General features: G+C 43.1%; 1 protein-coding gene across 3 annotated transcripts; it reads right to left on the reverse strand.

Annotated features, from left to right (window-relative positions):
* Positions 1–361: 361 nt before the first annotated feature.
* ercc6 (excision repair cross-complementation group 6) lies at positions 362–27,993 on the reverse strand. 3 transcript variants are annotated; one of them, XM_015346354.2, is made up of 21 exons: positions 27,905–27,993; positions 26,287–26,721; positions 25,484–25,604; positions 24,221–24,326; positions 22,189–22,906; positions 20,488–20,619; positions 19,768–19,926; positions 18,733–18,868; positions 15,140–15,310; positions 14,568–14,744; positions 12,081–12,197; positions 11,697–11,792; positions 9,375–9,593; positions 7,465–7,575; positions 6,242–6,361; positions 4,109–4,203; positions 2,931–3,076; positions 2,010–2,594; positions 1,488–1,674; positions 1,292–1,370; positions 362–1,016 (listed from the first exon to the last, which is right to left on the reverse strand). In XM_015346354.2, exons 2-21 carry the CDS (start codon positions 26,709–26,711, stop codon positions 579–581), a joined length of 4,338 nt encoding a protein of 1,445 aa, XP_015201840.2. In that variant the 5' UTR covers positions 26,712–26,721; positions 27,905–27,993; the 3' UTR covers positions 362–578. The 3 variants fall into 3 exon arrangements, with proteins under 3 accessions (XP_015201840.2, XP_006630380.2, XP_015201841.2); XM_006630317.3 differs by lacking the exon at positions 27,905–27,993 and adding an exon at positions 27,691–27,889 and having other exon boundaries at positions 26,287–26,718; XM_015346355.2 differs by lacking the exon at positions 27,905–27,993 and adding an exon at positions 27,691–27,889.
* Between the last annotated feature and the right edge of the window lie 2 nt (positions 27,994–27,995).

Genomic DNA, 27,995 nt, shown 5'->3' on the forward strand with positions numbered 1-27,995 from the left:
AAAGTGTTCACAAAGCAAAAGAAATGACTAATTTAGCGGCTTGACTAAATGGAAGTGTTATCAATGTACTGTATGTGTTCTTGAGATCACTGATTAACGGTCCATTAGGAACATGTTTATGTGTATAGGCAGGCAGAACAATTCTGTTTTTAATCCTTTGATTAGGGTCTTTGAAATATTGGCTTTTTGGCACTTTGCTTTGCCTACAATACAAAGTGACTTTTAAATAGCGTAGAGTGCAGGAGTTCTTTATTTTTCATGTTTAAAATTGGGATGTTCCCATTAAGAGGTATGTGTATGTTTATTGATGCATAGTGCATGTCCTTCTAATTATGTCCATTATGGAAGACAATCTCCAATATTTCCAAACATTGCTTTTATTCTGAAACATACTTCAGATCCATTTGTAGTTAGTTTATTGCGCTGGTAAACCCATCTTCTTTCCCAATTCAGTTTCCAAAACAAAATTACTGTACAGTATATGGCTTCAAGTATTTCCCAGGTAAAAAAAATGAAAGATATGGAATATTTTACAATACAGTACAAATTAACACAATGTGTAAAAAATGCATATAAATTCACTGGAATTCTGCTTTAAGTTTCCAAATGCCTTCTTTACCAGGAGACCTATGGAAATCACAGATGTTCCGTAACAGTTCTCTGAAAATCACTGTTTGTGAGGCAGACAGCTTGGGAGTGAACTCCTGCAATATTTCCTGAGTGCTTGCCTGTCCATCGACCTGGGCCTGAAAGGCAATAAAGTTCCTCAAGTCCACCAGCAGCTCGTCGTGTTCGGTCGGGGTGAGGGATGCGGCAGACGCCGGCGGCACTCCGTCCTGCTCCCTGTCACTCTCCAGGGACTGGGAAAGGCTCAGGTGATTCCTGGCCCTCATCACGGCCAGCAGGGAAGATGAGGACAGAGCAGAGAGGCTGGAGTCTTCCTCCACGCCTTCCCCACTGAAATGACTGGAGGAGGGAGTCTTCTTCAAGCCTAGTTTCTTAATAACAGCAGCGTCCTAAAACACAAACCGTGTAGGCAGCTTGAGGTCAGTTATGGCCCGATGCTAGGCATGAGTCCTATACAAACCCAGACAGGTCTGGTAACCACACAACTATACAAAACACAGCTCTGCTTAAGTCCACGGCCAAGTCTTTGAGAGTCTGTGCCTTAGAGGATAAATACTGGTTTCAGTACATTTAACATTAGAATCAAACGTATCCATCTGTTAGAAAAAAGAAATGTTTAAGTCTCTATAAAAAACCTAAAAACTCCAAAGTTTAGATGTCCTACCTTGCACTTCTCCGGCACACTGGTTGTAACTGGGGCTGCAGCAGACAGCAGAGAATTTTTCTTTGTTCCAAACCTTTTCCTAATGTTAAATGAAAAAACCATTAGGATGATGAAAAGTAAGCAGTGCCACATCTAGGACAGCAGACAGGGCCAAACGGGAGTGTTTTTTAAAGAAGCTGAAATTGCATGTACTAACTTTGCTCCCACCAGGGGGCTGCCCTGTGGGGCTGGAGCTCTGGAGAAGGGCAGCCTGCAGTGCTGTCGGGAGATCCTCACAGCTCTCAAAGCATCCTTGGCCACTCTGTTCGCCTCCGCTTCCACCAGGACATAGTCTGGGTTCGAGGCCTCCATGATCGAGTCATGTTTCATGACGCTGTGGATTCCTAAGAAGCAAGACAGAAAACAGTACTGCCATCACCATTCAAGCCTCAAGCCTTGCATACTCGATAACTAAGAAAACAACTCATTTGTTCTGTAAAAGAACTGAACTGTTTAATGACCCTTTTAATGCTTGGCAGGAGCCAAATAAACAAAAAATAATGTCTGAACTCTGCTTTCCTCCCAAAAATGTTCAATGCAAGTGGCATGCAGCTGCAAAACAGGTATTGCGCCTGCTGAACACACGACACAATTTTCAGATGCAAGAAATAAAACAGTGCAAACGAAAACAGTGCCGCGACTTGTCGTTTGGCATGTGATAATGGATAAAACATGATACCGGATTTCTTGAAGAGCTTGGCTAAGACATAATCGTCGCTCTTGTTCTGGTCTTCTCTCTCCTTGTCGTCCCCCTCCTCCCTTCTGTACTTCCTCCTCTTCACCAGGTGCGGGATGTGATGGCCCTCGAACCTGCTGCCGCTGGGGTGCTTGTGCTTGTGCTTGTGTGGCGGCGGCGGCGCCACGCCCTCTCCAGGGGCGCAATGCTTCCTTTTCTCTTTGTGCTTCTGGGGGCTGCCGTGCCCCGGCTGGCTCTGCCATCCGTCCACGGCCTGCCCGGCCGCGGGGGCGGAGGCCTCCGGCGCCGTGCTGGCGTCTCCTGCGTCCTCTCCGCCGGTGCTGCCGGCCGGGGGGCCGCGCCTCGTCCCCGCGGTTCTGCGGTCGGCTCCGCCCTCGCCCTCGCTCACACTCGCCCTCCCGCGCTCTGTCGAGGCTGGGTTTTCGCGGCCGCTGAGCCCCGGGCTAGACTCCAAGGAGGTGGCCTCCCTGGGCCTCTCGGCCGCACTCTGCCGGGTGTCGCCGGGGCTTGGCTGTGAGGTCCGGGGTTTTGACAGCTTCTTCGGGATTGTGACGTCGGACCCAGTGCCTGAGCGCAAGAAAAAGAACGAGACCCTGATTCTTCTGCAAGGCATGACGTCACACCGAAAAAGCATATCAGCGGAGATCAAAAGGTAACATTCTGATACATTTAACACGGTTTTTTTTATTGGCGAAAACGAATGTGGGGAAAACGACATAGGAATCAATATAATGCACTTTTAAAAGAAAGTCACAAACTCAATGACATCACTCATATGGAAGAGGAACCTTCTTCCAAGAAACACTTCTGCACGCTCATACACACATTTAAGGCACACTCTGCATGTGTCTGTGAACCCACAAAGAAGAACCGACTTTAACATGAGTTCCACGGCTGAAATACCTGCAAACAAAGCACTGGTTTCTGTCCCCTGAGAGCCATCAGGATTGCTCAATGTGAAAAGCTCATAAATATCATTGGACTTAAAAAAACGCCGCTGTTTTGGGTCTTTCAGTACTCGATTTGTGAGGAACTGCTTGAAGATTTGTCTGAGGAAAAGAAAAAAAAAAACAAGTTATATTGAAATTCTTCAATCGGATCTTCGCCCGTAACACAGTCATTAACATAATGACCAGAAATAAAACCCTACTACCCCTTGATTTTACACAATTTTACCCCACTGAACTGTAAAGCAGCTGGAAAAAGAATATTGTTTTATAGGTTCGGTCTGAATTAGTCAATTAACCTGTAAACAACCCGCAAATTCAGTTTCTTTGGGAATTTACAGTATTTCAAGAATCAAATAACACACCAGGTTACCACTGTCCCTGAACGTCCTGCGTGAACATTTGTCTTTGGCACTTAATGACTTTATAGTCTGTTTCAAATGCGAATTCAAATGCGAGAAACAATATGACTGGTAATGGTTTGTGTTATCTTTATGGAAAAAACAATTGGAAATCTTCAAAAGGACTGAATGCTGAGCAACAACAAAACAAATCTATGGTCTTTAGAAAACCAAAGCCCTCCAGAAACTCTCCGTTATTAGGAGACTAAATGTGTTATAAAGCCGTAGAACAGGAAATTATTTGATGCATTAATCATTAAACAAAAATATATTACTTTAATAAAAGGGAAATGTGTTAAAAATACTCAAGCAAAGCATGTGTTTTAAATAAACACAGAATATGTCCTAGTTTTAAAAGGAAGCATTATATATAGTCTATCAGAGAGAAATAAAGCCTTTATTAAAAATAAAAACTTTGGACATCTCTACATTTCTGTCTTAATGTGCTGTTGTTGTCTTAAAATAATATTTCCATAACCCAAGAAATTACATAAAGCTAAACTCACGCAGACTCAAAAATGAGCTGAAATTATACACTAAAGTTTTGCAAACCATGAAGTAAAACAATTATAAGGGATGAGACAGTTCTGCATCACTAAAAAAAGTTGTCGAGATTGCTTTGCCAGTAGTAGTTTTTCACTGCATTCTGATCCAGGGACCCTAAGTAGCTATTCTTCTCTGAAACAAGTAACTATCCCCAGGCTTCCATAAAACCATGCCTGTTATTACAGACCTGTGGTAAATCTTCTCTTCAATAGTCCCAGCCGTCACCAATCTGTACACTGTCACTTGCAGCTTCTGGCCTATTCTCCAAGCACGTTCTCGGGCCTAAAAAAGCAGAAACATCACAACTCTAATCAGAGCAATGAAAAGCACGAGGATGAAATACTTGGAACAGACTGAAACAAAATTTAGGAACACGTGACATCTACTGCGAGGGATAATGTTCATGTGTCCAGGGGTTTCACTGTCACTCACCGGTCTTTTATTATTAAACTACTGCTTTTATTCAAGGAGACTTACATTGGTACACATTTACCCAGCAGGCAGTGGTTGTGAATGACGTTGCTCAAGGACACAACAGCAGTTCTCCAACCGGGATTTGAAGCCACAGTCTTAACAGCCCCGAGCCCCTAACCCAGTGGTTCTGAATCCTGGTTCTGGTGACCCACATACCTGCTGGTAGGTTTCCCTACCTAAGTTAGATAATTGAGGCCTTACTTGATCTAAGAAGCTGCTTCAAATTGAATATTTGCATTTTGTTTCTGGTCACAAGCTAGGAATTTCACTTCACTAATAAAAACACAATGGTTAAAGCGCCAATAAGTTTAAGAGCTGGGAACAGACGCAACGGCTGTGTGGCTCAGCAGGACCAGGGCTGGGAACCGCTGTGCTAAACCGTACCGATCCCCCTCGCGTTCTCTCTCAATTGTATTATTTATTTCACAATCATCACCGGTGAAAATCATCAAAGTGCTCAGGAAAGTGAGTTTAGATACGCAATTTACTATGCAAAACGAAAAAACAACTGCCTCTGACAAAAAGAAAAGAAGTTTCGGGATTGATAGGATATTTTTGTCTAAATTTGGGTGTTTTTTTAAAAGAAAATATGTAGAATTTTTTTAATGGAAAACTCAGGTGATTGACTTTGTTTAGCATTTTATTAATATACACATTACTATTTGAGCTGCAATTATCATTCACAAATTATGCTTAATCACGAGGTACATCTGACTTCTCTCTCACTGTGAAAGCTGGGTACAAAAAAATCAACTAACTTTGCCACCAGCTGGCACTGCCTTTCAGTTATTACCCTAAGCTTTTATCCACCAACCAAGTATTTTCAACAGGTGAAACTTTCTTGTTAAAAATAAAGCAAGCTGCAGTCTTAAAAGCTGTACTTGAGTAACTTGGTTGTGAATGCCTGGTGCTGAACTGACGTGCAGTGCCACTGCACTGTCAGAACGATCAAGGAAGTCAGGAGAATTGTACTTAAAGGCTTCATTAAAAGAATGAATTTATGTACCATTATAACTAACCAAAGCATTTAAACTTGTACAAATGCATTTAACTGATGTTTTCTTTGTTATATTTGGTTTTGGTACACAGCAATAGCAAATGACCTTTAACATAGTTAAAATATTCTATAAATAGCTTAAAAGACAAATAAATCATCTGGAGTCTTTTCTCCATTCACCATTTGCATACTGGCAGAAAAACTAAACTTAAAAGCAAAAAAACTGCAAATATTTACTGTTCCAACACTGACAAATGTACATGACATTAGAAAAAGAATCCACTTTTTCCTAATAGGAAAGTCAGTGTGTTTGTGCTGCTTTTGGATATAATCTAAAATATAATCTTGCCTACCTTACCTACCTATAATACACAAGTCAAATGTGGCAAAGGTACGGCATTTTTGCAAACTGAAATCATTTCTAAACAAAACCTAATTTAAAAAAAAAAACGTCTCCAGCTTCCACGAATTAAAAGTCTGGCAATGAATTCTGTTTTATTGTTATGCATGTGTACCCTACTATTATACCCCTGAAAAACAGTCAACAAAACTAAAGCAGTAGAACAGACAAAATGCTATTTTTTGTTTGCTGAACAATGTATATTATAACAAATTGGACTTTGTACATTAACAACATGCAACATAAGGATTCGTGCCATTACATTATACCGATTTTATGTTTATAATGTTTTATAAACCTGTACTCATTTTTAAAACAAATGTGTCTTGTGTTGTCTTGCGTAGACGTCTGTAAGCTACATGTGAGCTACATCATACTGGAGTCTTTCTTTTTCGTTGCTGTCGCCAGGGTCAGAGATCTCCGAATGACGGCAGTAAACGGTCAGTAACCTGCGTGTCAGTGCTAGGGTTCCAGTCAGGGTCGAAGATGATCACCCTGTTCGCTCCTGTCAGGTTCACTCCCAGTCCTCCCACTCTGGTGGTCAACAGAAACAGGAATATGGACTTGTTCTAGACAAGCAGACGAGATGTTACAAGTCATTATACTTCCGTTATGTTATCTTTCGTTCTTTACTGAATATTAAAAAAAAGTTATTAAACCGGACATAGCAAATGTGCAATGTTTTTTTAACAACAAAGGAAAAAAGAGAACAAACAATGCTGAATAAACAAGCATGGCAGAGCCCTTACAGATCTGCCTTACTGTCCTTACAGTGTTTCTCTATTTTGTTTTCTACCAGGGAGCAGCTCCCTGAAGCATTCCTCACTTGAGGACCACTTAAAAACCACAACAAAATGATAGAAGAAACAATACTGAAGTCATCCATGATCACTGTGAGCTGGGCCTCTCTGGCTCTGTCCGAAAGGGGACAGGGACCGGTTTCAGTCCACAGGACCAGGGGTTAAGAAACACGGCCCTAGTATCAGCAAGTAAGGGCCATTCAGTACAAGAACAGCAGGGCAACAATCACTTCTGGCAAAAAATTACATATCTGACATGAAAGAGTGAAACTTTCCCTTAAAAACTGACTGCTGGGGCTTCTCTGAGCTGAGTGAGGCTAGCAGACAGCAGTCTATGTGAAATACTGTATAACCATCTTAACCTTTATTACGAACTCTACAGCAGGCTTTGTGAAACCATATTAGTACAGTAAAAGAGTCCCGTTTTTCAATAGCCAACACTTTAAAGATGCAGATATATTAATTTTGGCACTAGGCATGCTATGACTAGAGCTGCAAACTGTGTTGCTTTTTGATCTGCTAAGACAATAAAACAGGGTGCAAATGTTCATTCCATGCAGAAAAAGAAAAGAGAAATACAGAGTTTAAGCCATGGAGCCTCTTCATTAGTGGGAGTCTTGCTCAATTCCATCTTTGTTCTGTTTCCATGAATCTTTGAAATCACTTTACAGAGATGGAGATATTTTTTTGGGGGGTATTGCTAAAGAATGATGCAATTATAAGAATTAAACAAATCAAATCCTTCCCTGGGTATGGTTGGGACAGCACTTCTTTTTCTGGCTTTAGGGTCAGATATGTGCATCGGCACTGCATGTGTCTGCAGACCGAATGTCCTGTAACTCTGTGGGACAGCACAGCCAGTCTCTGCTCACCTCATTGTACTGTGCAATAAGAGGCTGCCGTGAAGCTATAGTGGTGGTTCCATCCATCTTGAGATAGGAGAACCCTCTGTCCCTCACAAAGACCTCCAGGATATTCAGCATCTGGGTGAAGAGGCGGTTTCACACCAAACATGGTTAACAGGATTACTTAGGATTAAAAGCCATTAAGAGTGCATGTACAAAGAAAAGCAACACACCGTAATTTTCAATGCATTCTGTGGAAAAATCCCATTTCTATTGAACAGGAAAAGCTGGCCCCTGAAAGATCCTGTATAATAAAATGCATTTCATAATGAATTGTATTGAATAACAAAAGGCATTTCAGAAACTTATTTGTGGATGAAAATGATATATACAGTTGCAGCCACTGGTATAAACACACACAATTCTCATAAAAACATAAAACACTTCACTACTGATTACTTAGAAGAAAAAGTATAAATAAACTAAAACTTTGGTAAGAACTGTTTTGGAAAACAAACCAATACCCACAATGACTGAAATTATGCAGAATTTGTCCAGTTTAAAAATCTCCTTCACAACACAAAGTCTATATGTGGAGTATGTGTGAAACATTTCACTGCCAGGTGCTATGTTGTGACAGACACTATGAGGCTCTTCTCCAGAGCAGTGCAGTATTGACAGTACTGTGAGAGCCACTGTGAGGCTCTTCTCCAGAGCAGTGCAGTGTTGACAGTACTGTGACATCACTGTGAGGCTCTTCTCCAGAGCAGGGCAGTGTTGACAGTACTGTGACAGACACTGTGAGGCTCTTCTCCAGAGCAGTGCAGTGTTGACAGTTCTGTGACATCACTGTGAGGCTCTTCTCCAGAGCAGGGCAGTGTTGACAGTAGTGTGACAGACACTGTGAGGCTCTTCTCCAGAGCAGTGCAGTGTTGACAGTACTGTGACATCACTGTGAGGCTCTTCTCCAGAGCAGTGCAGTGTTGACAGTACTGTGAGAGACACTGTGAGGCTCTTCTCCAGAGCAGTAGAGTGTTGACAGTACTGTGAGATACACTGTGAGGCTCTTCTCCAGAGCAGTGCAGTGTTGACAGTACTGTGAGATACACTGTGAGGCTCTTCTCCAGAGCAGTGCAGTGTTGACAGTACTGTGACATCACTGTGAGGCTCTTCTCCAGAGCAGTGCAGTGTTGACAGTACTGTGAGAGACACTGTGAGGCTCTTCTCCAGAGCAGTGCAGTGTTGACAGTACTGTGACATCACTGTGAGGCTCTTCTCCAGAGCAGTGCAGTGTTGACAGTACTGTGAGAGACACTGTGAGGCTCTTCTCCAGAGCAGGGCAGTGTTGACAGTACTGTGACATCACTGTGAGGCTCTTCTCCAGAGCAGTGCAGTGTTGACAGTACTGTGAGATACACTGTGAGGCTCTTCTCCAGAGCAGTGCAGTGTTGACAGTACTGTGACATCACTGTGAGGCTCTTCTCCAGAGCAGTGCAGTGTTGACAGTACTGTGAGAGACACTGTGAGGCTCTTCTCCAAAGCAGTGCAGTGTTGACAGTACTGTGAGAGACACTGTGAGGCTCTTCTCCAGAGCAGTGCAGTGTTGACAGTACTGTGACATCACTGTGAGGCTCTTCTCCGGAGCAGTGCAGTGTTGACAGTACTGTGACATCACTGTGAGGCTCTTCTCCAGAGCAGGGCAGTGTTGACAGTACTGTGACATCACTGTGAGGCTCTTCTCCAGAGCAGGGCAGTGTTGACAGTACTGTGACATCACTGTGAGGCTCTTCTCCAGAGCAGTGCAGTGTTGACAGTACTGTGAGATCACTGTGAGGCTCTTCTCCAGAGCAGTGCAGTGTTGATAGCACTATGACAGACACTGTGATGCCCTTCTCCTACAGTAACAGCACCTTCTCCTGAGCGGTGTGAGCACTGACCTGCCGCGACTGAGAGAAGAGCAGCACTCGGTGGCCCTGCTTGTGCCACAGCCGCAGCAGAGACTCCACGACAATCAGTTTACCAGAGCGCTTCCAGTACCCAAAGCGCTCCTCCTCAGTTAGCTGCTCATCCGGAACCCCCTTCAGGATCATAGGGCCACCAGAGAACAGGTCTGGGTGATTGCAGATCTTCCTCAGAGCTATCAGGCCAGAGAACACCTGGAAAGAGAAACCAGGCCAGCCTGAATATCCGGGGTTCATACCCATTGGCAGCCATTCACCTGCTCAGCTTGGGGGTCCATGGTTCAAAGAATCTCCCTAAAACATTGGGGCAAACTTTTGATTCCTCAACCAAAAAGAAGCTGTGTCCGCTGTTCCTTCACCAGTGGACTGTTTATAACAAAGCTTACAGTGGATCTGCTGACCGGACCAGATCTTACCATATCATTTGAATGAACACTTTCTACATATTTTGTATTTGCTTTCAGTTTTAACCCGAGAACCTTTTGGAAGTAACTCATTGAAAAGCATATAAAAAAACGATTTCACTTCCTTACATTTGTATAGATTTGCTTTATTCAAATTAAACCTTTCCTAAGCATTCTTCAAAGCCTGGTCTTCCATCAGAAAATCTACCTAAAATGTCCAAAGTTCTCAGAAACAATGGGGTATATAATACCCATTAATGTAAATATCCTTAAGGAAGAAAAAATGATTTCTCTTCTGGTAGCTTGGAAACTGAAACAGAAACGTCAACAGACTACACATTAAAAATTCAACTTAATGGACTTTAGACCACATTAGGGTTTGTAAACTGCACATCTATCCCCAAATGACCTCTAGAGCACTTGGGACAGTGCAATAAATTGCCTATTTCCACCTCTCCTTTCAAAACATGAGAACTAAATAAGAAGGAGAAAAGATAAAGGAAATAAACAAATTGTAACACGATTATTAAACAACATGCAAATTAAAATAACACGTTTGTCCTTGGACAACATTCACACTCAATCAGAGCAATGACGTAAAACTGGACTGACAGACACGGCTCAAAGGAACATTTGACCATTCTATATTTTTTTATTTTTAGCAGCTAAGTGATCCAAAGATCTCATCCATCTGTTTCGTGAAAGAATCCAGAGTATCAGTTTTAACAACATCAAGAACATGGAAGGGGACTGTGTATTTGACATCCTGGTCCAATGAGAATGGCTGAGTCTGTCCTGCTTGCAGTGCTCTCTCACACAGCATTTTTCATCATGACAGATATGCAACCAGTAAACAGATATCCACATGCTCTATCAGATAAGTTCCCTCCACTGCTGATACAAAGCAGCATTACTAACCTGATCATAAAGCATTCAAATGTTTTTCCTTGGAAAATAAAGAAAACTATATACACAACTGTCACCCTTGAACACGGACATATCAACGTTTGAAGTTATGTTTGTACGGCGTACTGCTAAAATCTTGCTACATGAATGTTTTATGATAATTGGTAATCCTAATTTTAATCGCTATTATTTGGATGCTGTTTTGCATTTCAAAATGTATCCATTCTAAATATTTTTTTTCTGGATATAATGTGCAATAAAAGCACCTAGTGAGCTCAAATGTTCAGGTCAAACAGCTGAATAATTGATGAAACATTTGCGAGTTACTGGAACACAGAAGTGTGGCAGAAGCAGGCAGAAGTGGAATCGTGTTGTTTCCTTTCCTTCTGAAGTGTGCATGGCACTGTTCCGAGATGTCCTTACCGCACACGCGAAACTGCCCCTGCATTCGAAGGAAGCGGGCCCTTTCAACAGACCGCTAAAGAGAGTCGTCGAATTGGCAAGCTTATGTAAAAATAATGGGCCGGAATCTCTGCATCTGCGTCAGTCACAGCTGAGGGAAGACGCAACAGTCCCTGTACCCAATAAACCAGGACTGTGTGGGAGAACTAAAAGTGTTTGGATTCAACATGTGCCGATCACTGATAAAGACAGGGTGATGCATCAGAGTAGTGAGGGCACTTTCCTGAAGTACTGAACAAGCATCTACAATGCCATTCATCAGACTCCCTGTTTGCATTACAAGAGCTGCACACAAAAAAGGGAAGTGGCGCAACAAAGCTTTAATAATCAGCGCTCACTGTAGTGGATTTAGTAAGGAAAACCAGGCTTAGTTATTCAGATTTCTTTTATACCCAATACTATTATAAAGAAAAAAGCCACATAGTCCAAATAATGCTCAAAGTAAACATACCTTTGTAAACCACCGGAATATTCATTACACATTTCAGAGGAAAACATAAGACTTTATTAGTGAGGGCAACTATACCTGCATCTCACCATTCAGGATCTGATAGACCTCTTTGGAATCTATGAAGGTTTGGTATACCTGGCGCTGCTCTTCTGTTAATCGGCAAAACAGCACCTTTTGAGGGGGAACAGAAACAAGAAAATTATTAACTGAACATTTTAAATACAGAACATAGATTAACTTGCCAAAGTAGGCTTTTAAGAGGCTCATATCATACGCCATCATACAGTATGAATATAGTTAAAATTAAGAAATGTTATTCTGCAGTATCAAAAGTGTCTGGAAAACATTATGACACTCGGAACAGAAATCAAGTCATGTCATCTACGCTTAAGGGAGGTTAAGAAAGGTCAAGTCAAACAGTAACACGGCACTGAACTCCACTCTATTGGCAAAGCTTACCTGCTCATTTTTGTCAGGCAGTGAAAGGTTTGTTTTGACATCTGCCTTCATCCTTCGCAGGAGATATGGGTTTATGGTGTCTCGCAATACGCAGGCACACTTATAAGCTGTCTGTACCTATAAAGATAAAACGTCAAAGTACCGCCACATGAAAACGATTTTGCAACTTCTGAGATGTGAAACAATTCACATTGTGGTCTTTCCATGTGGTCACCTCATAACCCTCATTAAAAAAAGGACTTTAGACGCAGGCAGGTTGCAGTGCCAATGTTGTCTGTCTTGTATCGTACCTACTGTAGGAATGTTCAGTCAATGGCACTGGGCTGCACTCAGAGCCGAGATATAGGAGGTCTCAGGAACAGGCTCCAGAAGAAGTTATGCAGAACTCGGCAGGCCCAACCAAAAGCTTTGACCGGTGCCAACCATAAAATTTCACCTTCTTCTGCTGTTTTCATTCAGCAGATCGACACATTAAAGATTCATTTAAGTGCTGCTTCTCCCAAGGGGGGGGAGCTCTCTTCTATCTCTGCCGTTAGCCTAATCCTGTGTTAGGCCAAATGCCTTTTACCAGTAATCTAACAGGGCCTAAAGATCAAAAGAAACCAGCAGGAGGCCTGCAGCCCTGGAAGACACCAGACAATGAGTGGAGATTAGTGCCCACTTGAGACGACAAAAGGCAGTGAGAGGCCGAGCTTGTGATCACAGAAAAATAAAAGGCCATGCTGATCTTAAGTGAGCATATGCTACAATAATGAATCATCTGTGAAGTGCTACCCGCATGATGTACAAGCTCACTGCTAATTTACTAAAAGCATTTAAGAGGATGAAACACGGAGCAATTAAAATTATTGAATTAAAAACTATTTGTAATTGGAACTCATAATCTCATGAAAAAAAAACAATCAAAAATGCATGAAGACATTAATTTAGAAGGCAAGGAGCTTAAGTCAAGTGTTTGCTTTCTTACACCCTTACTTTATCAGTACAGAACCACGTCATTAAAACCATGAATATGTAGTAAAAGCTATCATCTGGCTGTAGATAACAAATGAAGCTGAATGCAGTAAAACGTGAATATTTCAACAGCGACCTTTATTAAAATCCCTTCTTCACGTTAAAAAGGACAATTTGAAATGATTTGTGAGCCGACATATATTTTCTTCTGTGATCACATCTTTCCTCTGACTACGATTCCAGCCTTCCGTTATTTCTCACTATTTGCTATTGAATAAATCCGCGTCTGAAACGTGGTAAAGAAAAATAAAACACAAACTCAGCAGAACGTAGGGAGGACAGAGAAGCTGGGAACAGACAGCTGAGAAGCATTTGCTGCTAAAGGCATTCTAAATGAACAGTGAAGTTAGCTATTTCCAACCATTTAATAACATTAATAATTAGTAAAGGTTTTCATTATTGGCTGGGGAAGGAACATCAATATTCCTTTTAAGGCATCGAAGAAAGTAAATCTATACGGTCAGTGCATTATTGAAAAAGGTCCGCTGATAAAGACACTAGCTTATTCCTTTCACAGCCTGGCACACACATCCTTTTTTCCATGTGCCCTAAATGGCCTGTATTAAAAGCTAAAAAAATTAAGTGCATTAGCCCTTTCTGGATTGCTCTACAATCAATTTCAGTTCAATATTTATATTTTAGATCAGTGTCCTATTGGTAGATGCCTTCTCAGCAGTTTACAGGCACAAACAAAACCCGACGCAGCCTGTTATTGGGGATCAGATAATAAACTCAGCACAAAAAGAACATTTATATCTTGATGCTACTGAAGTATTTAGCAGACTCTCTGCAGCAACAAGAAGGTTGGCTGTGCACAAACAGCCACTGCTGCAGAGCTGCCGAGTTACCACAGGGCTTGATGGGCCAAAAGCCTCCTCTGTTTTGCAACGGGTGACGTGGAGACATGGCTGGACACCACCTCCTCACAAGCCTTGACTCCTGGCCTCTGTCCCTGTGACGGACTCTCACTGCCTACTTCCCAGGCTCGGTGCGGACGGTCCCAACTGAGCACCTCGCTCCGCACCGACTGACTCCGCAAACCTGCGTTCTGTACTGCTGCTGCAGACCTCTCGCGCCCTTACGTGTCTGGCCACCAGGCTAAGGAATACCCCTCTCAGACACACAGGGGCTCTTGCTACGTGATTAAAAAGACCGAATTTAAACACTTGTCTTCATTCGGGCTTGTAATTGGTTTTGTTTTATTGCCGTATTCTAACAGTTCGTGTGATGGGAGAGTATCTGAATATGCTGACTGGTCAACACATTTCCTAGGACTCAAGGCTCAGCGAGTGGATGCTTTATCCCTGAGCAAGGCCTTGGGTGTGGAGCAGACTCAGGCACTATATTAGGGGGAACCAGAGAAAAATGAAACCCGCCTTCTCGCTTTTACAACACACTGGGGGTGACGTGGGAAACAAGTGCGCTGGGCTGAGAGCCAGCCGGACGAGTTGGCGCCAGTGACAAGTGTCATACCTGGACCGGAGAAGCATTGGAATAACCTCCCATAGTGATAGGGACTGAAAACTGCTCCATGAAAATGGGCAGCGTTCCCAGTTTGCCGGGGAAAACGAAGTCGAAGAGCGACCAGAGCTCCTTCAAGTTATTCTGCATTGGAGACCCCGACAGGATGAAGCGATGGGGTGTGCGGAACTGGGACAAGAAAAGGAGAAAAGGAAATACACATATAAACACACAATTAAAACATGTTCTAGAACACATGGAAAATAGTCCGTGTTCCGTCTCACTCACAACAGTACTGCTGAGCAATCGTGGCAAAACCAATACTCAAAGTTGGCACACGAGTCTTTATAATCTAAACGCAGATGCAGATTAATATCCATTTAACAAAAGAACAGGAACAGAGGAATGAAATTTTAATATATAGAGAAATGATACAGCTTAACTGGTCCTTTTATGTAACAGTGGTAGGATTTGATTGCAGAGAATCTGTGCACACTGTTGGGGTACAGATTCTGTAAATGAACAGTGCTGAACACCAAGAGTATATCAGAGTCCACTGACCCCCCCGGGGGGGATAGCCTCACCTGTTTGCAAGCACGTGTAACCCCAGCATATGGATTTCGGATCTTGTGCCCTTCATCCAGAATCGCATAGTGCCAGTCGTACTTCTGAATATAGTCTTGCATGATCCGAACATACGAGTAGGAAGTGATAAGAATCCCGTGGCAGGCTGCTATCTCATGGATCAGCTTTTCCTGGAACAGAAATCAAATTCCATTTAGCAAAACGTGGAAAGAAATCCCAACAACAACAACAACAAAAAAAAGAAAAGAGCAAAGATCAATAAGTAGTAAAATGAAAGATTGTTGTAGTCTAAATAAGGCGAAATGATGATAAACAATGAAAAAAAAAATCACTCTCATTTCCCATTCAGAATACTGTGCCGTTGTCCTGCTAGTAAGTTCAGATTTTACTTCTTTTTTTCCCCACTCACAAGGAAAAATGTTCCACATGAAACACCTTTAGGCTAAAGGCTACCAGATATCACTCTGCCACTGTCTAAACTCGATACCTGGTAGCGGTCCATCACAAAATATAACGCAGATCTCTATCTGTGCACTTAACACAAATCATCTCCGGTGACTTCAAATTAAAAGCTTGTAAAATATGTAACCTCTCTGTTTTTTTTTGTGCAATTAATAGGGTACATCTGCTATTAGCCTGACTTGCTGAATGCTGTGCTGCTGTCATTAAAAGACACTTTGCGAGTGTACTGCAGATATTACAGATGCTCCTGAGACCGATCCCTCCTGGAGGGCAAACAGTGGACGGGTGGAAAACAACAGCCATAAATCACACTGTCAGGCAGCGGAGAGAGCACAAAGGCAGCTCAGGCTCCTGAAGACCATTCACAGTAAACACGGCGTGGGAGCCTCCTAGTCAGGAATTACTGAACCTGTAATTAATTAAAACTTCCTTCAAGCTAAATCTTTAATAAACGAGGATTTGTGCTGACAAGGAGGAAAAGAGACGAAAAGCGAGAGGAGGTCTTGGCAGCACACCTCGTGTCTCCGTCGTTGAGCCTCTGGATTATCACAGCCATTCTTCAGTGGCACTCAGACTGGGAGGGCGTAATTCCTTTTTTGTCAGAGGACTTTAAAAAAAACCCAACTAAAAACAGCACCACATAAACTAAAGCTAAAATGACGTCTACTGAAGGAATTATTGCTACTTCAATAACTTTGCGCAGTGAGCCTGAGGATATTTTATGAGTAACGCAAAACAGAAGCGTGCCAGGTTATACATGTGTGATTGTGAGTACTGAATTCCCTTTAAATACATGCACAAGAACTGTGATTAACCTTCTAGTTACGGTCTTGTTTAAAGCGAAATAATTCCAATTTAGAATATAATTAGACAAACCATGCGTTTTTAGAAAAGTCTAAAATTCATACATTGCTCACAAACAACACTATAACTTTATTACCGTACTATAAAAACTATAAATGGGTCACTTTGGAAAAAAGCAAATAATTCACCATGCATGGCCTGAGCTTTACTTGTTTAACTATCACCTTAAGTTCTTTAGGTTCAAAATCACACAGTAACTCCATGTCAAGGTTTTTATGCCGAGTACAGGATACCAGCGCTATTGCTGGGATTACATGATAAAACACTGAAATGAAAATTGCTGTAAAAAGTGGTAAAATGCTATCAAATATAATATACTTTATAAAGTCCTTAAATATCAGAATTATTAAAAAACATAATTAATGGTTAAATCTGCGGCAATTTTGGCAATGACCAGAGCTATTAAACAGCTAAATTAACAATTACAAAACAAAGAAAATGTGCTTATGGTTAGGCCTTCCAGGCTGAGCGCGCCAAGGCAAATTAGACAATTGTATTGATTATCTTTGAAACCAACTAAGGAATTTAATTTGGATCAGCAAACTAGTTCATTACTATAGACAACAGCAAATAGATCCTAATTAAGATAACCAAGTTAACAGAGCAACAGTATTTTATTAAGGGTTAGGGGTTATTCCACAGACTCTGAACCACGGACACAAGCATACAGAAGAGTGATTAAAGACGTAAGAAAACAGAAAGGATTCAACAAGATAACTCTTTCTAAAAATTATGAAAATCAAGACGTCTAACAGAGGCAACTGTAAAATGTGAAACTGAAGATAATGATGTTTCTACTGATGCCAAAACCATCTAGGGTCTGTTTTAAAAGAGGAAGAAGTCTAAAGATGTGTTGGTCCCCTCTCCTCAAAGTGCAAATAACCACACATGGTAATGATATAGTTATTTGAAAACAGAATTCGCTATTGAGTGGATTAGAAGATAACCATTGGTGTGGAAGATGGATTCATTGTTCTAATACATCCAACACCAACTTATTTTTCACCTGACTAATATGTAAAGCGCTTCCCTGAGCACTTCACATACTGGACAGGAGTCACTTGACCCATCACAGTGCAGCAGATCAGGGGGAGGAATGAGAAACTGAACTGCTTCACCAGCTGAATCACGAAGGAACTTTAGGGAGCCCAGACTGCGAGAGCCCAGACTGGAAGTTCGACAGGATATTGACAGCACCTCTACTCTTAAGAACGGGGCCATGCTGTCTTGGACGACCAAACAATCAAGACCTCAGTTTAATGGTTCACTTGAAGGACGACACCTTCTACCGCGGTGTCCCAGAAACCATCCCAGAGGGAAGAGCGCCACCTACAGGTTCAACACAAAGTTGCAACCTTTTCCCTAAAGGAACCCTGTCCTAGTATGGACCAGGCCCAGCCTTGCTTATTTTGTAAAATCTGAAGGTGGCAATGTGGCAACAGTATATAATATTCTAATTATGGTTTATACACAATATAATCATTTCCTAAAATAATGTTGTTTGTAAAGTTGTACATTTGTTTTCTGATTCTATTAATACAGTATATAAGTGGCTTTATATTTTGAGATGATCATTGTTTTAAAACAGCCTATAATTTAACATGTACTGGTGAGTCTAGAATATGTTCATCATGGAATACACACAGCTGTACCAATTACTCAATTTTACACATAAGCACGTTTGTCCCACTATCATGAACCGGACAAATACAGTCTGTGACAAAAGTTGTTAGTATGTCCTTTTGTTATTTAAAGTCATGTTTCAGAAATAAAACAATTTTTTAAGATGAAACACTTTCTTGACCTGCATAGGAGTACGGAAGACACACAGTACACGCAGACTACATTATTTACATTATTGTAGCACATTGATAATAGGGCAAAGCAGGAGGCGCTGATGAAATCAACATGGTGGTCATCCTGTCAATCATGAGGAGCTCTCAGTGTGTCCACTGCTGTCCCCTTGCCAGCGCTGTCTCACAGCGGCTCAACGCACAGTTGCCACATAGCGCCGGACTCGAAATGTGACACTAGCGGGGCGGATCGACGTTTAAATCTGAGCCCCAAGGCCTTGCTTGGAGACTGAACACTACCGGAAAGACTGCAGGAAAACCCAACTGAATCAAAGGATTGTATTCTGATCTCTCCAGTCATCGCAGTTACATTTTCACAGCCCACAAAATTCAGAAACTTTTATGGAATTAATTCTCTTTTATGGAGTTAAAGCATGCACATCAGCAACGAGGGTCCTGCGACCTAAGCCCACCTTCCGGCTGGAGAAAGAGCCAGTGTCGTGCAGCACGGCCACGCGGAAGGGAGGCCACCACGTGTGAAACTCCTTAACCCACTGGTGCATCACCGTGGCCGGACACACAATGATGGTGGGGCCCAGTCCGGCGTATCTAAACACACAGAAGCTGCTGTTATATAGAGTGAGGCAGTGAAGCACAGAATACCTGTTAATATCTGTTATGCTGCCCATGCATGCATGTTTTAATTTAAAGGAAATCAGACATGAATGGTGATTATGACATTCCGATGAGAAAATAAAATACAAGTGGCTTTATATATCGAAATATGCATCATTCTATTGCGAATATAGACGTTAAGGCTCTCGGTTTACAATCACAAGAACAGCTGGGCGAACTACACCGTGCTTATTTCTTTCCGATGCCTCTCTTCTTCGGAATTCAGTTTGAAGATGGAAAGAATGATTTCACTCTGAACAGAAAAATGTACAGCCTGTTGGAGGTCCAAATTAAGATCTGTACAAACTCTCCAGTCGCCAGATTTAAGCCACAGAAAAAGGTGTTTTTCAGCGGTAAAAACAACATTTGTGGGTTTCATAACAGAGTCTGCTGTAGAGAATGGTAAGTCCACGTTTCACCAAAGCAGATGCAATCTCGAGATATGATAAATGCTGCTAAAAGTATTATAAGCAATTTAAAATTCTATGTTGTGTAAACTATTGATATTGAGCCGTAATTGAGTTGGTAAACAATCAATTTGTGGAATTCAAAGCTAGACATTGTATTGACCCACGCATATCCAGCCCCTGTGCATCTGCAAAACAAAGCATTACCGTTTGGAATTCATTAAATGTGTTACATGTTTAATTTCCCCAGCCCTACAGCTCTACCATCTCGTAAATATCTTCCTTTGATGTTCCCACTAAAAGAATTAAAGGAATATTGTAATTGAAATGTCTTTAATAATTTAGGAGGTCCTCCTCCACCAGCAGTACAGCTGATGAAATATTAATTGAGCTCGAGACTGACAGTCTGGAGAGAGGGGCACTTGCCTGTAATTTGAGCCACGAGTCCTGATCTTGCTGTAGCTCAGCCCTGCCAGGAAGGCAATTATCTGGATGGTCTTGCCCAGGCCCATCTCATCCCCCAGAATTCCTCCTGCCTGCTGGCAGTGCAATTCCCACAGCCACCTGACACCTGTCTGTTGATACCTGTGAACAATGCCAGACATGTTTGACAAACACACAACAAGAACTAATGATAAATTAATCACCTGGTAATTATCTGTATTGATTCAACCCAGAATTCTAAGAGTAACATGAATCATGCCTGTTAGACACAGGCACTATGAGGAGGCATTTATATTTCATGTGCTTTAACAGCCTTGATGGCAGGAGCTACAAATTGCACACTGAAAGACACCACCTGACTTTATCTCAATGCTGCATTCCCAAACCACTGTCAACTCACTTCCAAAATATATTCCGTTGCTCCAAGCACCTACTATTGACAATTGATGTATAGATACTACTTTTATCTAACACGACTGGTAAAAATATTTTAACAAGTTGCCTAAGTGTATAAATAGCCTATATCTCTGCTTTTGATTTCTTTAAAAAACACTGTAGTCAAAAAATAAAAACCCAATTACACTTGCACGTGTTTTTGAATATTCTTTTAAACATACTCTCCGTGTACAGAGGTTCAAGGTATCCTTCATATGCCTGAAGAGCTCGGAGGATTTAACCAATATTCAAACACCTAAACCTTACTTAAACAGCTTTTTCCAGAGGAATCCAGGCATCTTGAAACCTTCATCAAATTCAGCATCGCTGTCTTCGGACTCGTCAGCTCCAGCCTCCTGCTGCTCCATCTTTTCCCTCAGTCTCTGTTTCTTCCACCTCCTGGACAAATGCAGCGACCGAGTCATTACAGCTGCCGGCCCAAGGCACAGAAACCCATACCTCTGCACCATCTGCAAGTCTGAAAGCACCAGACCCCGCATCGGGATACCAAATAGCCATGGCCCAATCTGTTAGTGGTCACATCTTTTAAGAAGACAAAGAATAATTCTCTCACGTGTTGAACTAATAGGCCATCAAATACAGTTAGAAGGATTCGACAGGATCAGGCGGGTCAAAAAGAAGACAATCTAATCCCGTCAAATCAGTCCAAGAGGTTTTCAAAACAAGCAGGACTCCAACGCTACTAAGCTTCTAATATCTATCTTCATGACTAATCCTGCAAGCTAATTTAGCCAGGGACACGATCAGTTCTACAGACGTACACAGGGTTTCGCCATGTCTTAACCATGAACTCGTTTCATGGAATTTCATTCATGTATTTTCCCTTCCACCCCGAATCTGAAGTAGTTCCGTTCCACATCTCTGCCTTCCAGAGGAGAACAAAGAGCCTCACCCAGCCTCTGTCAGCCTAGAGAGTGTAAATATGAAGAAAGCCATTGCTCACTTCCAATATTTTCTGTCTGAACTGTCTTCCAGAAGAACATTATTAAAACTCCTCGCAAATCTATCCCCACGGTCCTCTATGTTTTACGGATGTGTATTTAATTTGCATTTTTCTTTAGGATTGTTATGTAGAGAAATCACTGCAACGCATTTCAAGCCAAGCAGTCACTACAATTTGATTTAGGAGACATTTTTGCAGGCATCACACTGAGATTTAATATAGTTTTACATTTTTAGCAAAATGCATAGTTTGTATTTAAAATAAGAAAGGATCCCTGGTTAATTATACTAATTTCCCAAATTGAGAAACCCATTGCTCTGCCTTAGTTAGCTCACTTTTTATGGGCTTTCAGGGTGGCTTTAATTGATCCAGTCTAGCTGCAGGGACATGGCAGTTAGTAGCAGTGTCGTTATGAAGCAAATTAAGATTGATACAGACAATTAAGCATTTGAGCTTCAAATGAAAGGTGTGAGAGAGGGTACAAAAAATCCATCTTCATTTACGCCCTGCTCCTGTCACTTCACGGGGACACCATTTTAAATTTCTTCAGGCTTCCTGGTAGACATTTTTAATTAAGTCTGAGCAAGCACTGCTCTTTATTTAACAAACCTGAGGAAGAAAAAAAAAAAACGGGTGGCGATGTATCACGCTGCTCAGAAAACATTTCAGAAGAGCTGTGTAAAAATACAGACTGCTCAGGCCAGTGAAACCATGTCGCTTGTTCAGTACGAACACTGTTGACGTTCTTGTTGAAGACAGTCAGTGCACTAATAGAACAACTGTGTCCTACGCCGGCTTCCGTCTACAAGCTCCCTAGATCTTGCTCACAGGCCATGAGCAGAACCCACCCGCCAAACCCCCAGGTCACGGTCGCACCCCATGCCTGAGAGACAGGAGCTTTTTCGGGAGAAACCGCCACCTAGCCCGATACGAAATGCGCAACGCAGAGGCGGGCTACTTGGAAACTCTTCCAGAAGAGGGCACACCCCTGCGGCGGGCCTCACCTCAACCTCTGCTTGTAAAACTCGACGTCCCCGTCGTCTCTGCATCTCTTCACGCGGCCCTTTCGAGCCACACCCTCCTCTTCGGAGCTGCTGCGGAAATCTTCGTCACCCTCCTCCTCCGTGGTCTTCCTCCCCGGCCGCCGCTTCTGCTGCTTGGACGGCTTTGGGTCGTACTCCTCCTCGTCCGCCCAGAACTTGTCCTCCTCCTCCTCCTCCTCCGGCTCCTCGGGGTCGAAGAGCTCGTCGCTGGGAATGTACTCGGACTCCCCGCTCTCGGAGCCACGGTGGGAACGGGATTTCCTTTTCTCGGCAGGAGGAGGCTTCTCGCCTTTGACCTTCGCTTTGGACTGGAGTTTCAAGGCATTCCTCTGTAACTTCCGCAGGTGTTTCACGAGCTTTTGGCCCTTCCCCGACACCTTCCCATTCTCCTGCACTCCAACCTCCCCGGCCGCGCCGGGATCTGTGGGCTCGCGGCGAGGTCTCTTCACCTTCTTCCTGGATCGCAGCTTTTTCCTGTTCATTGCCATCACGGCCTGATCGGCCAGATACTTCTCAAATCCAGACGCCTCATCAAGCATGACTTTCCTGGGCTCCTTCTTTTCCGGCTTCTGGGGGATTCTGGTACCGAAAGGGGTCATCTGGCCAGTCCGAATGAGCTCCTCCCATTCGGTTTCCTGAGCTGGCATGAGCATGCTGCCAAGAGTCGAGGGGCCAGGCTCTGGAGACAAAACCAGAGTACAGACAGTGCATGGGTTTTTCTGACCTTTATTTTTTCCGCCACTGCTCATTCCTCAAAGGGGAACTGCAACGCTATTTTCATATTTCGGGGCTAGAAAGAATCAGCATTGATGAGTGCATTTCAAACCACGGTAAATGTAAAATCTACACAGTAGCTTGTAAAACCTCCAATTTACATCCAAAAATAGACTTCTTTTTACAGGTCTGCACAGTGCCATGCTCTGCTATTCAGAACGAGGCATCAAAACTTCCAATGATGCGTTGCAGGCTACGTTGTAAACAAGCAGACTTGTGAATACATCTCCAACAGAAATACTGCTCTCGACTTCAAGACTACAAATACAACCTACTTATCAACTCCGCATGCAGATAACTTTGGAACATTTCTGCGGTGAAATGCCTGCTGAACAACCTGTACTTATACGCTAGTACATCGCATTACATTAGTCATTACAGTGACCATTGAGGAGGAAGGGCCGAATCACGTCACAGTTAGTGGGAACTCAAATGCGAGTCTGCGAAAATATGGAGACTTAGAGTACTTTCACGGAGTGCACGATTTTGTGCCTAATTTGAAATTTGTTAATTTTTTCTATAACGTCAATGAATTTATTAGCTACCGAGATTTAATAACTGATCTGAGAAATTGGGACTGCGGTTCCCCTTCAAACCACTGAATTCAAGAGCCGTAAGCATACCCAATTTGTTTTTTAAAAAAGGTGTTTTGCCTTCTTATCCAATCAATAATCCAAGTAATTATTACTCTTAGGTAATTAAAACCGGAGGTGGGTTGAAGCTTAGAGAATTGAGGATGGTGTGGCTCATTCTTGTCTTTCCTTTTCTTTTGATACCAACATTCATTAGGAGGGCAGACTGATGGGAGGAACACTCTGTCAAGCTTCTGGAAAGATACACTGCACTCTCTACACATGGGCCATTTCTGACACCATGAAGAAATTCAGAATAGTTACGTTCCTGTAATCCAGATGAAATCTAAATCTTCCACTGTCATTTATATCCAGCTCTCTAATGAGCCACAAACCTCTGACTAACACTTTTTTCTCATTAATTTTCCCTGTGTATCAGCACAATCACAGGATGCTCAACCAGCCCTACGTTTACACTGAGCACCATAGAACATTATTTTAAAGATCAGCTTTTTATATTATTGCCCTTATAAAACCATATGAGGAAGCGCAGCGACTGATATAACATGAAGCAATTTTCACACCCTCCCCAGCGGCAGGCACAAAGCCATCCACCAAACTCCTGAGCGGTCACTATGCCCACTCACCTTCATCATCCTCATCTGGATCAGCTTCAATCTCCAGAACAGCTTCTCCTCCAAGGACAGCCTGCAGACGCTTCTGCTTTGCCTTAATCTTTCTCAGCTGCTTCTCCTGCAAAATCGAGAGCTGATTAACAAATTGCTTCTCAATGTCGACTTTGCTCGTGAATGACTTACTTTTCTAATTGAATACAAAAGGTGCTCTTGGATTTGAATATTCTGAAGGGGACACACGAACAGCTGCCTGTGAGCTACTCTCAGCCACATGGCCCACCACTCGCCTTTAACCCTGCTCTGAAAGTGCACATCACTTGTTTGTCAGTCAGGGAATATTCTGATTTAGGCGTGCAAACAACTTCCATTGCTCATTCCTTGGCCTATATGTGATCTCCATCATGCTAATTTAATCTTTTTTTCATTTTGAGCTGGACTGAACACATTAAACCTGCAAATCTGAAAGACAAGCTGCCACGTTTTATCACCCTGCAACTCACAACTGGCAACCAGCAGGAGTGAGCCTGGCCAGTATCTGGATGGCAGACTCCTGAGAAAGCTAAGGTTGCTGCTGGAAGAGGTCTTAGTGGGTTAGTTGAGGGCACTCACTCTGCAGGCTGTGTGGGTCCTAATGCCCCAGTAAACAGATGGGAAAACTATACTGTAAAAATGGCGCCGTCCTTCTGATGAGACATAAAACTCCTGAGGTCCTGACTCTCTGTGGTCATTAAAAATCCCATGGCATTTCTGAACAGGAGTAGGGGTGTTACTACAGGTGCCCTGGCCAAATTTCCTCCTGGCCTTTACCAATCGTGGCCTCCTAATAATCCCCATCTTTGAACTGGCTTCATCACTCTCTTCTCCCCACTGACAGCTGATGTGTGGTGAGTGTTCTGGTGCACTATGGCTGCCATCACATCATCCAGGTGGGGCTGCACATTAGTGGTGGTGGAGGGGAGTCCCCATTACCTGTAAAACGCTTTGAGGGGTGTGTCCAGAAAGCATTACATAAGTGTAAGGATTTGTATTATTATTATTGTTGTTGTGTTGAATCCAATAACCTGGTTTCAATGGCTAAATGAGATCCTGGAATAAATTACTACTAATTGATCTAGTATGGCCTCTTCTTGTTTGTAACCTTTCTTATGTCCTTACTGATAAAACCAAAAATAACAATAACCTTTAATATGCAGACATAAAAATAATACGAAAGGCGATTTCTTACTCCTGACACTCTACTTAAAATGAAACAGACTCTTAAAACAGTGCTGTTACCTTGTTTTCCTTCTGCCTTTTAACTGACTCAATTTTCCTGCTGATGTCTTTGCTTGTGGCAGTATAAGGCGTGAGCTGCTCTATGATTTTATTGGCATGTTTGAGAGCAGCTGTACAGGACCTAAGGAAGACAAGACAAAAGTTAGATTTCAGTTAGCTGATTTTTGGTTTTAAATTTTCCAACACAAGACTTGAGAACCACTGAAGAACTGAAATCGTAACGTCTGCCCTGTCTAAATGACAAAGAGTTGCAGGAAATCGAGATTTTCACAAGCTCCGTGCTGCCCATTGCACGCCCAGGGCCTGACTGGGGGGCTTTCGTGTACCAGGAGCTCCACCCTTCTGCCCAATGGAAACCTCGAAACCGCACCGATGAGTGGGACAGCGTTTCTGTATACTCCAGACGCAAGTCTGCTCTCATACATGAAATCATTATGCTCATAATTAACACTCAGATTTTGCACGTCTGGATTAGCTCTAAAAATCAGTTACAAAAACAAGAGAAATGTGAACAGATGCCAGTACTGCTTATGCTGTGCACTGATGCTCAAGCGGCGTCAGCAAGCAGAGGCTGAAAAGGAACAGGAAAGGTTCATTCCATGCTGAAAGGAAAAGAGACACCACATTAAGACTGCTGAGCCTTCTTCAGGCGTGTCAGTTCTCATTGTCTCTTGTGTCTATTTCTTTTCAGCATGGAATAACCCTTCACCTGCTCTTATGCTGTGCCTGCTTTGAAACCAGTCCGAAACCCGCCCTCGGACATTGGCCAAGTGCGTCAGAGAGGGTGCCTTATGCCACCGAACCTCAGGTCATCCAGCACCGCCTGGTACTCCTTCTCCGCGTCGGCTCTCCTGGCGGCCTGGCTGGCCTCGCTGATCGCCCGGTCCACCTGCTGCAGCACCCCCTGCTCCAGCACCTCCTGGTCGTACACGTCCACCCCCAGGCCCCGCAGCTCGTCCGCCTGGGCGCTGTGGGCCACGGCCTGGATCTGCTGCCGGTCGATGTGCAGCAGGGCCTGCGGCTTCCTGGGCAGCTCCGGTGCTGGCCCGGCAGCAGGGGCTGCCACCGGCGCTGCTCCGGGGCTCCCCCTGCTGGAGGACGAACACCCCGCCTCTTCTTCTCCGCCGATCCCATTCTCCTGCGGGACCTCGGGCTCCCGGGGCTCGGGGGCAGTGACGGGGCTCTTCGGCGTTGCTGGGTCTTGGTCCCCAGTTCCATCCGTGGGCATTTCTAGACTACTGCAAAGAAGCACAGAAAATATTTCCCCTCCATTTTCAGAAAATTCTTCCAAAAGTCAACTGGAAGGTAGACTGTATCAGGCGGTGCCTCTTTAATGCCTGAAAGATGCAGGGCTGTGGAGTACAGAACACCGAAGAGTGAAAGGCAGTGGCCTTGGAGTACTGTATTCGTGCACAGACACCCCTGTACAGGCACACTAGTCAAAATCCACACTGGAAATCTGAGGTCAGAAGACAAGCATCACTCACTGTCAGTCAAAGTGCGCTGAAGCACACCTGCCTGACAAGACACAGGAGGCTGAAGTACAGTATCCTCCAAGGGCAGCGCCTTTCCCTGCTCAGTGTTTCATACTTCACAACTCTGCGTCTTTCAGGTGTTAAAGAGACAGCGCCTGATATGATCTGTTTCAAGCCGTGGAAGCACAGAGTGCAAAAAAAAAAAACATTAAAGGTTTTAAAGATGAAATCACCGTGATAGTAAACAAAGCTTTATTAAATAAGTGCACATTACCATAAACAACACAATAACCATGCACGTGGATTCAATTGTTTCTGAACAGTACAAAGTCTGGATGAATCGATGGCCTGGTTTAATGTAGTTTAGTTTTAAAACAGATTTCCCACAACTAAATAGCTGTGCTCTCCTCTGCCCAGTCAGGAAAGAGGCCAGACTATTCACCATCCTGTCAAGGTGCTGTCAGAGGAGTGCTCCAGTCACTGCCAGCACCTGACCGGCGCTGCTTACGGTAACTGCTGAGACCCCTGTCACAACCGGCATACCCCGACAACAAAACTGGGACCTGATGGCTTACTGACATCACCGGGAACCTCTCCGGCAAAAGAAAATGATAAAGGAAACACTGAACGCCTCTTCGAGATGTTACAAAAAAAACTAACAGAAACTGAATTTCAGCTGTGGCGTTCACACGACCGGGAAATCTAAATCCAGATTAAAAAGTAAATTTGCACCTCGGTCATTTTTAGTCATTCCGTCTCTGGTGGGAAAGATCTACAACATCAAAATTACATAACACAACCCCTTCTTCATCCCCCTGTGCTCGGTAAAGTAACAATTAATCCGTGTCTGGCGACCCTGTTATACAACTTCAGCAGACATCTAAAGGTAAACAGTAACGATAATTTGCTGAAGGTTACTATCACACATCTCCAAACCCTATCTTACCTCCAGAGATGTTATATACAATATTACACAATGGAACCATTCCGGCGCCCTCCTTCCGGCAACTTGCGTGGTGTAAATCTGGAGCACTGTG

This window comes from Lepisosteus oculatus, chromosome 4 (assembly GCF_040954835.1).
Source record: "Lepisosteus oculatus isolate fLepOcu1 chromosome 4, fLepOcu1.hap2, whole genome shotgun sequence".
NCBI lineage: Eukaryota > Metazoa > Chordata > Actinopteri > Semionotiformes > Lepisosteidae > Lepisosteus > Lepisosteus oculatus.